The sequence below is a fragment of the Agelaius tricolor genome, unplaced genomic scaffold, assembly GCF_023055355.1.
Source record: "Agelaius tricolor isolate 1412-34295 unplaced genomic scaffold, bAgeTri1.0.p SCAF_6, whole genome shotgun sequence".
In the NCBI taxonomy this organism is placed as follows: Eukaryota; Metazoa; Chordata; class Aves; order Passeriformes; family Icteridae; genus Agelaius; species Agelaius tricolor.
The window spans coordinates 11,547,311-11,559,754 of NW_027269266.1; the positions used below are offsets into that span (position 1 = coordinate 11,547,311).

The following is a 12,444-nucleotide window of genomic DNA, read 5'->3' on the forward strand; positions in this document are numbered from 1 at the left end:
GAAATTGTAATTTATAAACATCACTGTGAATATTTCAAAGTTTATAAAACAAAGGTTTTATTTTTATATTAGATATTTTATTTTTATATTGGATATTGTATATCTAGGAGCATCTCAATACTTTTGTATACTTCCTTGCTTTTCCTAATAATGTACTAACCTTTCAAATCTACTTAGAGGTCAAAGCTCTTTGTTTTGCCTCTGTGTTAATGCTCATGCAAAAAGAGCTGGTTAAGATTTCTTCATTATTTGTGAAGAAGTACTATTCATATTGTTAGATGATTTGCAAAGACAATGTACTGTAATAGCTCTAGATTTAAATATACAGAAATTGACAGTTCCACATTTAAAGGTATGGAAAGTAATTTTATATGTTTAATCCATAGTAAAAATAACTTCTGTGAGTCTTAGGTTGACTCTCCAATTACTTTAACACATTTTTAAAATAAGAGCCTTAATGAGAAATGCATTGAGCTCCATTATTGACTTGCTTAAGTTCCTGGCAAAGAAATACTGTTTATTGCTTAGTTAGTACAATTAATACAGATCTAAGATTTAATTTACAAGTCCAGTAATTATCTATAGTAATAGCGAAATAAAAGCCCACCTCTGTACGCTGATACTTCTTGAAGCTGGATAATTACCACAAATGGTGTGAAGTACTAGAATTTTCTTATTTTTCTTGTCTCTTGAGCCTGTTATGAATGTGTCAGCAATATCTTAATAGAACAGCAATAGCACCTGCTGGCTGATATGCACCTGTCAGCTTCTTCTCTGCTTTAAACTAGTTTATTTCATCTTATATGCAGGAATTGAGTTCTGTATTTTAAGTTCTGTTTTAATGATAGTATGGAAATTTAATTTTTTCATACTCATTTACTTTTTTTTGAAGTTGCAGTTATTGTTATGGACAAGTCATACCTGTAATCTGGGTCCCTGAAAAGTCCATTTGTCTTTTGTAAAAGCTGAGAATCTGAGACATTTAAATAGAACAGTCCTCAAGCCTGCATGTAATAGCTTATTTCTGAGGGAGTATTTTTAGCTGAATGTGAGCAAAATCCTATGAAATAAAACATTTGAACAAAACTGCAGATGCTTTTACATTGACTTCTGTAGTGTTTCTTGCTATTTATACACTTCTTTGTAAATGAAGTAACAGTAAAGAAAACAGGGATTAGGTATTGATCACACTCAAAAAAGTTTTAAGTGTATGTTTGAGAAACTGTAAGGGTCTTCAGATACAATGGCACTTAAAAGAGTTAAGGCACTTAAAGCAGCGTCATGCTTTAGTACCTAATGTATTCTATTTGTAAAAAAAAAAAACGTAAATGGCAATAGAATTAGATTGTTGCTATAATTTCCTGTTGCTAATGGATGAAGGAAGACTTGTAAAACGAAGGTGCATTGTATGATTTTGCTGGAAGGCACAAAGGGTAAAACTAGGAATATGGATGAAGGGTTATCCAAACAAGAATGGCAGCTGTTCTGAATCACAGAAGAAAATATAAGCTTTTTCAGCCTCACAATATCTCCCTAATCCTTGATGAAAATGTTATGAAAACAAAGGGCCAATAAGACAGGATTAATAAATGGAATTTTAATAACATTGAGGGTCAGAAGACGGTTACATTCTTTTAAGGATCAGCTGTCATTCCAGAAATCTTATTTGTTAAGTATTCTAGAATATAGTAAATTGCATTTGGCATTGCTTAATGACTTGCACTAAATTCACCTCTGTCTTTTATTGATGTAGTTGAAAAATATTAAAATGAGACATTTTTAGGGGCATTAATTCCTCCTCTTCGCTCATTGGTTTTGCAGTTGTTGCTCTTCTTGGGGACTTTTGAACACTTTTAGACAATGTACATGCATTCAGATTCCTGTGATCCACTCCTTCCTTAATTACTGAAACACTCATGGGTCATTAATAATAGAAATAAAACAGGACCTGAAAATTCAGACCTCTATGTAAGGCTCAAATAAAGCTGCTAAGTAGCACCTTTAGGGTGCAGGATACTGTGAAACATGTAATAATAATTCCCTTAATAAGTATGTGTGGAAGGGAGGTGTGACGAGGCCAGATCAGGGAAGCAGAAAGTCTCTAAAAGTAGTGTCAGTGGCAATGCTGGATTCCAACCTCCCAAATTCCCAGTTGCTGATGCCATGTCCAGACCCTACTGCTCTCTCTGGGACCTGTGGTGTCCTTTTCAAGTTATATTTGAACTGGAGTTTTAGTCTGTTCTTAGGACTTCAAGTTCAGTATATAAGTGTGTGCTGTGTTTACATGGAAATGATATTTTACTCTAGTAGAAGTTTTATGTAGGAGGATCAAAGCAAGCTTGTATGAGAAAAGAAGCATAGAGCCAAAACAAATAATTTTATAAGTTCACCTTTTCTGAAGAAAGTGTCACAGGATACATTTTGTTCAGCAAGATGAAACTAGTAATTTTAACAAACGTGAGCCTGTGCTAACAGATGTTGCTGGAAAAAAAATTCTCACTTAGTAAAACTACATTTTTCTGGCCTTCAGAGACAGGGCTGACTAGCAGGGAGCCAGAAACTTCTGTGTGGCCTTGGTAAAGTCAATTATGACCTGATTATGAAAGGTGTTGAAACCCTGTAAGTTCAGTTGGAGTCACTTTGGAGGATGTTTTCAGATTTAGGTGGTTCTTACTCAGCTACATATTGCACTGCTATAAATGCTGGAAGTGTATATTGGCCTTGTCTGTTTTATCTTTTTATCATGTGGAGATAATTTTTTCCCTATTTTGTGGGAGTCAGTGTTAGGACTAAATAGTTATTTTTGAGTATGGCTCTGATTCATCAGAGCTTTTAAGCATATGCTTGAGAACATTGCGAAATTGTGCAGACATCTCTGAAATAGTTGCAGTAATTAAATGTAAAACATTATGAGCCTGAGCCAGAAACATTAAAGTCAAAAGGCACTTGACATTGGCTTTATTCACATAAGCTCTGATCCTGCTCACATTGAAGTATTATATTCCTGTCACAAGCACATATCTTATTATTTGTAAATCTGCCATTACTAGACTGAATTTTTTTTTGGCTGTCTGGTAATGAGGGTGGTGATTTTCATCCTTTATAGTACTTTATGCCTTTGGACACTTTTCCTTACCTCTTTTTCTTTGTTTTGCCCAATACCCAGGTGTTTCTTGATTAAAGATACTTCTGTAAATTAGAGTACATGGCATACATAAACAAGTGTATGTTACAGAATTTAAAAGTGTAAGTTTTTTTTTTGCAGAAATTCACTATTTGCCTGTTTCTCACTAGGAGAGAGATGTGTATTATACTTAGCCCTTACAGTAAAAAGAATTCTTTAGAAACATGGTACTAAACAGTAAGATGGTACTAAACACAATATCTTGAGTGGCATGTGGAGATCTATTTAGAGATCTCAGTGACAAAATATTAACTTTTTTAATCTTGAAGTACAATATTCAAAGAGGGGACTTTGAGGGATCATTTATATATAGGATAGATAACAATGGTCCAAAATAATGATTTTTTTTCAGTATTTTATGCTTTTGATTTCTTTTTGAGCCAGCTGAAGTAGAGATCTATATACTATGCCCTTTCCTAAGAGCCAGAAGATCTTTTTGTGAATTTCCTTTCATGTTGTTTATTAGCAGTACACAATCTTGCCTTTTGAAAAAATGTTTAAATGTTTTTAGCTTGCACACCAAATTTTGCCTGCATTCTTGCACTCATGATTCTGCCAATGTTTGAGCACCATTAATAAATCTATCTTCAGCATGTTTCTGAGGCAGCTCACTGAAAACCTGGCTGCCTGAGCTGAGGTCAGTTTAGAAACCTGCAGAAGAAACAAAAACCAAATACAGTTCCCCCCATTTCTGATTAGGGGGTGGATCCACTGTGGCAAGGACTTGCTCTGTGGGGAAGCAATGAGTAAATATATGGTTGTTTGTCACAGCCAGGCTAAAAGCAGGAGAAGCTATGAAAAATCTACAAGAAATACCACATATGGAAAGAAATTTTATTGTAAAGTTTTTAAATTAAGAAGTTTCAAGCTCTGTGGGCTTCAGGCAGGACAGTTTCTATTTATACTTTACTAAAAATATTTTCTGATAAAGACAGACCAGATAAATTTCTATCAATAGAATAAATTTGTTTCTCAGGGAGAAAAAAGAACTGTTTTATTCTCCTGCAAATTATTCCTGTGTTGGACTTTGTGTTCTGATTGACTATGTATAGTGCACCAGATGTGTATATCTTTTGTTAAAAATGTAAGTGAAATCCTTGGTACTTTTAAACTAGAATTGCTTAATGCAGTAAAACAAATCCATTGTGTGTGTAACTGAGTACTTGCAGTGGTGTATTTAAAACTGTGATTAATCGTTGCTAGAAGTCACATGCTAAATAAATGATTTTCTCTGAAGAGTGAAAGGTTGCGTGATCTTGATAAATGTTCGCATGATTTTTTTCCCTTCCTACAGCACTCTTAGTCCAGATGTTGATCCAGTACTTGCCTTCCAGCGAGAGGGTTTTGGACGCCAGAGCATGTCAGAAAAGCGTACAAAGCAATTTTCAGATGCCAGTCAGTTGGAGTTTGTTAAAACACGAAAATCCAAAAGCATGGATCTAGGTAGTGAGTGATGTTTTTTCAATTTTTTTTATTTGAACCTGATTTTCATGTTGTAAGTATATAGATTTTATAATTCCAAACAGATTGTGTATGTGCAGTAGTACTGCACATAATGTCTACTTGTGGGTAGCAAAAGTACTAACTTGAATGGCCAAGTGGCCTGGGTGTTGTTTGTTATTTGTAAATGTCCATACATTCAAATATCATAGCCCTCTGGATATATGGTTATGCCTAAACACAGTAAACAGTATTTGTTAAAATGGAGGTGAAAAATGCATTTACCAATCCATACAGAATGATTGTGTAAAACTGTACATGCTGTGGTTCTGGGTAGCCAGGTTTATTCTCAGTCCATGATTATAATGCAGTTAGCCTTAAAGGTCTTTCATAGTCTCTCATTTTATAGATGAATTCAGAATTAGAAAATGGGACTAGTCTGACATCTGTTTGAGACCCAAGTTTTAATATTTATATCAGAAGCCCTATAAAGTAGCAGTGGCTAAGACAGGCAGTCACAGTGATCCTTTCAACTGATAAACCAACTGAGAATAAGTAATTGCTAACAAGCCCATCAATTTTTCTGCCATTGCATTTAGATTCTGAAGTGCAGACTCTAGTAACCTCAAACAGTGAGTTTCGATGGCTTAAACACACAGAATTCCCTCCTCAGAATAATAAAATACAATGCAGTTCCCTCCTTTACAATAGTTGTCTTGCCTACAATCCCTAATTCACAAACATCCTCAGGCTGCAGTCAGGTTGGAGGTGTTGACTTGTCTTGACGAGTGCCGCGTGCTAACGTGTCAATAACATATTGTACCTGCCCGTGATGTGAGCGACTGACACTGCATGAGGGTTACTGGTTTGCTCCCACCTCTCCCCAGAATGTTTGCTTACTCTTGCAGTTTATTTGCATGAAGTAGGACATTTCTAAGGTCCCCTAACTTGAAAAGAAAATGTGCAGGAGGAATGTTGAGTGCATGTGGGGCATGGACACTAACTGGGCTAACCGTTATGCATTTACCTTTTAACAGTAGCTGACGAGACTAAGCTCAGTACAATGGATGACCAGAAAACAGGTAAGAATTGACAGTAAGGCTGTTGCTATAGAAACCTTGGTCAAAGCAGCTTACCACAATTACAGAACTGCCAGTCAAATTGCATGAAAACATGAATATTCCAGTACTTGCATGGCTGCTTTCTATTGTGAATAATCAAGTCGTACGGAAAAAGAAAATTTTTCTATAGGATAAGTATCAGGGGTAGTATATTCAGTCGGGTCATTTAGGCAGACACCTGTTTCTGCACTTTAAACTCATCAATATTCAGAGTTGTTTGGGGTTTTTTGTCCTTTCAAAAAAAAAAAAAATCTTGGAAAATCTCCTCCTAGCTGCAAACTGCAGTGCACAGAGAGATGATTTAGAAGAGTCGAGTGTTTGGCTATTACAGTGCTAACACAGTGCTTGAAAATAATTATTTTAATTAGAAAACTGCTGCCTTTGCCTTAAGTGGTCATCAGATACATGTTGTGCATTGAGTTGAAGATTATTTGTGCAAGTTGATTTGCTTTTGGAGCTGAAACCCAAGCATCGTAACAGAACAAAAGAATATGTAAATAGAATCTTTTCCACATACCATTCATTGTAATGTTTCACAAATGATAATGAGAAATAGCTTTCAAGGCATATTTTTTTATTATTAATTAAAATAATGCACCAACTGCAATTATGAACGTTTATGATTTATTAATATAAGTTAGCTTTTGACCTGCAGAATGCTATTTTAATTAGGCTAGATCCAGAGGACACCATAACATTACTTAGCTCTAATTAGGAACAATTCACCTTTTTAACCTGAAAATATTATTTATTTTATCATGATTTGACGAGTAGTGCATTCAATACAGAATTTACATTTACTAATTCACCACTGCATCTCTGTTTAACTGGACTGTATAACATGAGTAGGAATACTGAAAAGCTATAAGTAATCAAGTGATAAAATTATCATTTTTATTTGAACAGATAAGTCTTCTAGCTTTTAAAACGTTGCAGAATATGGCCACAGACTTGCAGCTTTGCAAAAAAAGAATGGGTAAACAAAATCAAAATGTATGAATGTTTTGGAGGATTAAAGCCATCAGAGTGTGAATGTATGAATTGTGTTAATAGTTGTGGTAATAATTGATGCTTAGGAACTGCCTTCACCTCTGAGCATTATTCACATAAAAGCAAGTTAAAGACCAAGCTCAAAATTTTTGTAAATTATTTTTCATTTTCTTATTAATCTGTATAGTTGACTGGCGTGTGATTAGAATGGTGTAAAATCTGTCCTCAGGTTTTAAAAGTGCATAGTGGTCTTGGTGGTATCAGTAGAGGGTGGTATGAACTGAGTGTAGTTTTGCTTTATGTGTAACACCTGGATTAAATTCCATAAAAAGAGACAAGTTGGACAACTTGGGTGAAAGAGCATGACCATGCTGTCTGGACTAGGCAGTTACATATTTTGTGCACAGCAAATGTACTGGAAAAAAATTTCAGTGGCTGGAAAAAAGGAAAACACCTTTTGCTGTACTTTTGTTTTATTTATCTTGTGTGCTTTTAACCAGGTTTTGTATATAAACACTGGATATCTTCCATTACTGAAGATGGATGTAGCTGTTAAACAAACCACTTACTGTGGTTTGGCTTAAAAATTGTCTGGTTCTATGAAAAAAAAAGCTTCAAATGTGTGGTGAACTATGCTTTAATGAACTCTAAAAGCCAGAAAACTTCAACATGTATTTACTTTAGAAAAGATAAAAACAAACTCTGTTACTGTCACAGTTGGATTTAATAGTATTGGCTGAAAAGAAGAGCACAGAACTCTCCATCTCCAGTTACTGTAATAGTTTTTTAATTATTTTTCTTTCTATAGTTCACTTGAAGTACCTAATCCTTGCAGTGTTTACAGTTCATCCTAGAGGTTAGAAGTATATTCAGTAGCAATTGAGCATGGCTCATTTATAGAGTACCAGACATACTAGCTCTAGGTGGTACTTTTTCCATGTGCTTATTATGAAAATGGAAAAAATCAAATAACATTTATTTAAATTATTTATGGATTTATTTTTACACAATGCTTTTTAATTAAACTTTTATTAAACTGAATCAAAATTAAACTGGTTTTGATGCAGTTTCTTACTTTATTCCTCCCCTGCCTTCCCCAGATGAAGTGTTGATCTCAGTGTCTGAACTGAACTAGAAATGGAAAAATTTATCAAATGTAATGGAGCAGATATTACTAAGTAAATAGACTCACTGATAATGTCCTTCAAGAAGGTGTTTAGAAAGTAGACTTTATGCCTTTGCAAAACTGGTTTAATGAAATACAGAGAGGTTTTTGGCATCATTTGCAGGTAGCATTTGACTTGACAGCTCATAAGACTAATGTTTCAAAAAGAAAAAAAAATTGTCATTTAAAATGATTTAAAAGAATGTGCTGATGAAAAATTTGCTTTATAGACTAAAATTAGCCAGAACAAAACATCATCTATCCCTTGACACCGTGGGGTTTGCCTTTGCAAATCGCCCGAGCAGATTGGTGTCACTGTATAAGTGATTGCCTTAGGGTGAGATGAGGGGAGGCACAGTGAGTTGTTAAACAGTGTCAGCACAAGGGAGAAGCAAAGGGTAGGGGTAGGGAGCAGCACACAGGCTGGGTGTGATGTCTGTGTGCTCAGTGTCCCCTCGGTGTGTGTGCATGCAGAGGCACCTGCACAGTCACACATGACCTGCGTGGTGGCTGCAGGGCTGGGGGGGCAAGGCTTGGCCAGCTGGGGACACAGGGAGGAGTGCAGGGACGTGTGTGGTGGGCAGGGGCTGTGCTTGGCAGGTGACAAAGCCCTCAGGAGATGGACAGGGTGTGGGCACTGCCGAGCTGTGAGGAGGATGCATGGGGGCAGTCAGAGCAGGGGGACTGCTGGGATACAGAGGGATGAATCCACCTCAAAGGATGTTTGCTAAGGAAATTGTTGGAAAGGGAGATTTTGATAAACTTCAAATTTTAAAAATGATAAAAGCATCCCTTTCATCCTCAGGCATATAAATATGCTTTAGGTAGATGTGTCTTTTCCTCTCCTTTTTTCTGCTTTAAATTCTGGTGTCAAAATAGAGGTAGGACTCATTCTGAGCAGATAACGCTTCTGATGATTACCACCAGGGCTGTAAAGGCTGGAAGAAAATGCTGACATTTTTGTGTTTAGAAAACAGTGTTTTGATGTGACTCATAAATTTTAAACAGAATCCTTTTTAAAGAAAGTTTTACCAGATTATGGGTAAACGACTCACTTTCTGACTGGTGAATTCTAGTAATAAATTCTTAACACACTATTTACAGGGACCTAACTGTGTACTTTTAGAATAGTTGATTTCCCATGAAGTAGCCATAGAAGATAGTGAAGGCATTAAAATATACATAGCTCTATGATCACACTGATAAAATTGCTTGTGAGAGGAGATTTCCCCATTTCAGATTCTGCAACCTGTTCACATTTGTGTTCATGGCCACCCAAGTTCAATAAATATTCTTATCATTTATGTAATTCATTATTAGTTTTACAGTACTCAACATTAGGTCATATCCCAGATGGGATATCCTTTGGGAAAACACAGCTTACATAAATACAGTTCTCACAAAGGTCTGTATTGGGTGTCAGGAAATTGAACTTCTTTTAGTGTTCTTTATGAACACAAATGGGCACGTAAATGCCTTCGTTATAATTACTGTTTACAAAAACAGCCACTCAGTAATTAGGAAAAGATATATGAGCATTTCATTTGGAAGGTTACAAAGCAGATTGTGGAATAAGGAAGTTTACAGTAAGTTGCTATGTAAGAGGACACCCTTTCCTTTTGTATATGAAATTGGATCTGTCAAACAGCTGGTTTATATGATTGTCCCATTTCCTCTTTTTTTTTCTCCAAGATGTTGCATTCTTTTTTTTTTTTTCTGTCTCATAGACAATTTAAAAAATACAATTAAATACTTTGAAAAGTAAAAAGCAAAATAAAATCTCATTTCTTGTGTACTGCAGGCATTAGTGGAGGAATAGCAGATTTGACCATGGACTAGAAAGTTAGACAGTTTTATAGGGCACTGTCTAAATTGGAGTGCTTTTAGTTGGCAGAGAGAATATTCTGTAAAACCCTCGCCTGAGACTTCAGGCCATTTTGAGAAGTTTGGCAATTCCAGACTGCAGCTTGTTTGCACAGCTGGGAAGCCACCAACCCTCCCTGGTCCCAGCTGGCCCTGTGCTCTGCCCCCAGCCATCCTCACAACCCTCAGCTCTCTAATAAGTACAGGCTGTGTGTGAGAGGGTGGCTTCTTCTAGGAGGTGGGAATTCATGAAGATAAAATTTCTTGTTTGTTGGGGTGCATTTATTTCTGACCAAGGGTGCAAGCAGCAGGACCACAGACTGCTGGGGGAACCAAAATGCAGAGTTGTGTAGACCTGGGAGGGTAGATGTTTAGTTTGTTTCTGTTTACAAGTTAGTCTTAACAGGGCAGCTGAAGGGAAATACTTTGACAGCTGCTGTTTGAATTTATTTGATCTGAGGGATTTCAGTTTAACATAATTGCTCAGACTTTTAATAGCTGAATAGAAAATGACAGCATTCACTGCCTTGCTTCATCTCATACCAAGGTAACAAATGATGTGGAGAAAATTTGCCATGCTGCTGTTCAGCATCTCTTCTGTGGGGGCAAACAAGCCCCTTTCCTCCCCAGAGAATACTGAATAGTTTTAGTAGAGCAGTAGCAGTTTTCCCCAATTTAAGGTAACTTTACATACCTTGAAGAGCAGTGACAGATGCAGTCTCCCTTCTGTCTCCTAATTTCTTCCAGAATAGGGATCATCTTCAGAATTTTGTACTATTCTGAGATAAATGCTTAAAAGAGGTAGTTTTCTTTTTTTACACCTTTATTCACACCTATGCTTACTAATGTACTGTTAATACTGGAGATTCTTGCCTTGGCTCTGTCTCTCAGTGGTGGCTGGCTGTGAAATTTATTTTTGCCAGATAAGGATGCTGGTATCAACTAGGCAACAGCCTGCCACCTGGGACTGTTGTGGTGCCACAACAGTTCTCTTTTGTGCTCCCTTTGGGTAGAGGAAAAAATGCAAATTTCATATTACAGGTGAGGGATCTGGTCTCATAATTTCAGGAAATGTAGCCATGATGATGTTGTCCCACCTCATCTTGATCTCCACTCCCAAATCCTATAGAAAATCTAGCTAAGACTGTACTTGCACTTGTGAATAAAATCAATAAAATGGGGTGGTTTTTCGTTTTTTTTCCCCCTGAAAGATTCTTCCCAGTTTTTACTTTAGTATGAGGTTTAATTATGCAGTTGTGAGGTGATTTGCAGTGCAGGTGGTAGTCTAAGAACAAAGGCTGTACATTTAACCCACAAAACTGGGGATTGAAGTCTGGATGGAGAGAGGCTGTTGCAGAACATTGCCTGAGGCTTCCTTGGCACATCTCTGGACATGCTGCCCTCTCATCAGTGATAAGAGCTGCCCTCAACCCCAGCTGTAGTAGTGCTGCCCCAACAGTCTCTCCTTGTGACTGCCAGGAGTGTGTTTATTTTCCAGATGGGTAACTGGTATTGCCCATCAATAATTCCACAGATTATTGTTAAGCAATTTCACAATCTGAGCAAGTCAGCTGATATTTCTCAGAAGCATTTAATTATGAAGTTGTTAGCAATTTGATGCAAGTCTTTAAACTCAGACAAACAGCATGTTCCTTAACACCAGAGGTCAGGCTACTTTTTTTTTACACTAAACATGATAGGAGTCATGCCCATAATCTGCTCTCTGTTCATCAGTTGCTAGTACAGAGGAAATTTTCTGCTCAAACCAAAAATAGTTAATTGTTTTGTTAGATGCTGTTAGATATACATCTGTGCTGCTTGTATGAGCTAAGTTTTTAAAGCCCCTTTATCATTTAAATTGTGTAAAATAATAGTAATGGATGTTGGTCTCTCTTCACTGATTTGAAAAGCCAGACATTGCTAACATTGTCAGTTCCACTGACTGTGACTTGACATACTCATTTGCTTCTGAGACCAACAAATCTGTGGAGAATTCCCTACAGATTATTGAGAGATGATGTGAATAATGTTAAGTGTGTCCCCAAAGACTTTCAGGATGGATATGCATAATCAAGCATGCCGTTCTCAATACTAATTCTAATTACTTTTTCTCCCCCTTTAAATCACTAAGGTTCCCCAACCAGAGATGTGGGGCCTTCATTAGGTCTGAAGAAATCCAGCTCATTGGAAAGCCTGCAGACAGCCGTGGCTGAGGTGACACTGAACGGTGACATTCCTTTCCACCGCCCACGGCCGCGAATTATCCGAGGACGAGGCTGCAACGAAAGCTTCAGAGCTGCCATAGACAAATCATATGATAAACCTGTAGCAGATGATGATGATGAAGGCATGGAAACTTGTAAGTAAACTGTTGTTTTGCATAATGAGTGTTAATGGCATAGGTTAATTCCTTTAGAAAGTGACTAAAGTAGCAGAGCATAATTTTAGAATTTTAAAAGAATAGAATTAACTTCATCAATATTTAGGCTTTTTCTCTTGATTTGCTTTAACAGATCACTGCACTCTGCAGCTTTCTTCCTTTTTAAAATAAGAGAATAAGATTATTGGGAATGTGTTTACTTAAATTACTGTGAAAATATTCTGTAAGATGGCTAATTAATGTACTAATGTAAACGAGAAAAAAATAGGTAGAAAGCCAAACCCACTAAATTTATGTTACG

At 36.6% G+C, this 12,444-nt stretch overlaps 1 protein-coding gene across 13 annotated transcripts in view; it reads left to right on the forward strand.

Annotated features, from left to right (window-relative positions):
- Positions 1–12,444, forward strand: part of PARD3 (par-3 family cell polarity regulator) — a 445,322-nt gene that overhangs the window by 287,037 nt on the left and 145,841 nt on the right. For 11 of the 13 annotated variants that reach the window (XM_071428678.1, XM_071428674.1, XM_071428686.1 and 8 more), the window contains 3 exons: positions 4,479–4,630; positions 5,662–5,706; positions 11,895–12,122. In XM_071428678.1, the coding sequence (XP_071284779.1) occupies positions 4,479–4,630; positions 5,662–5,706; positions 11,895–12,122 (425 nt within the window). The remainder of the gene's footprint in view (positions 1–4,478; positions 4,631–5,661; positions 5,707–11,894; positions 12,123–12,444) is intronic. The other 2 variants (XM_071428675.1, XM_071428680.1) reach the window with 1 other exon arrangement.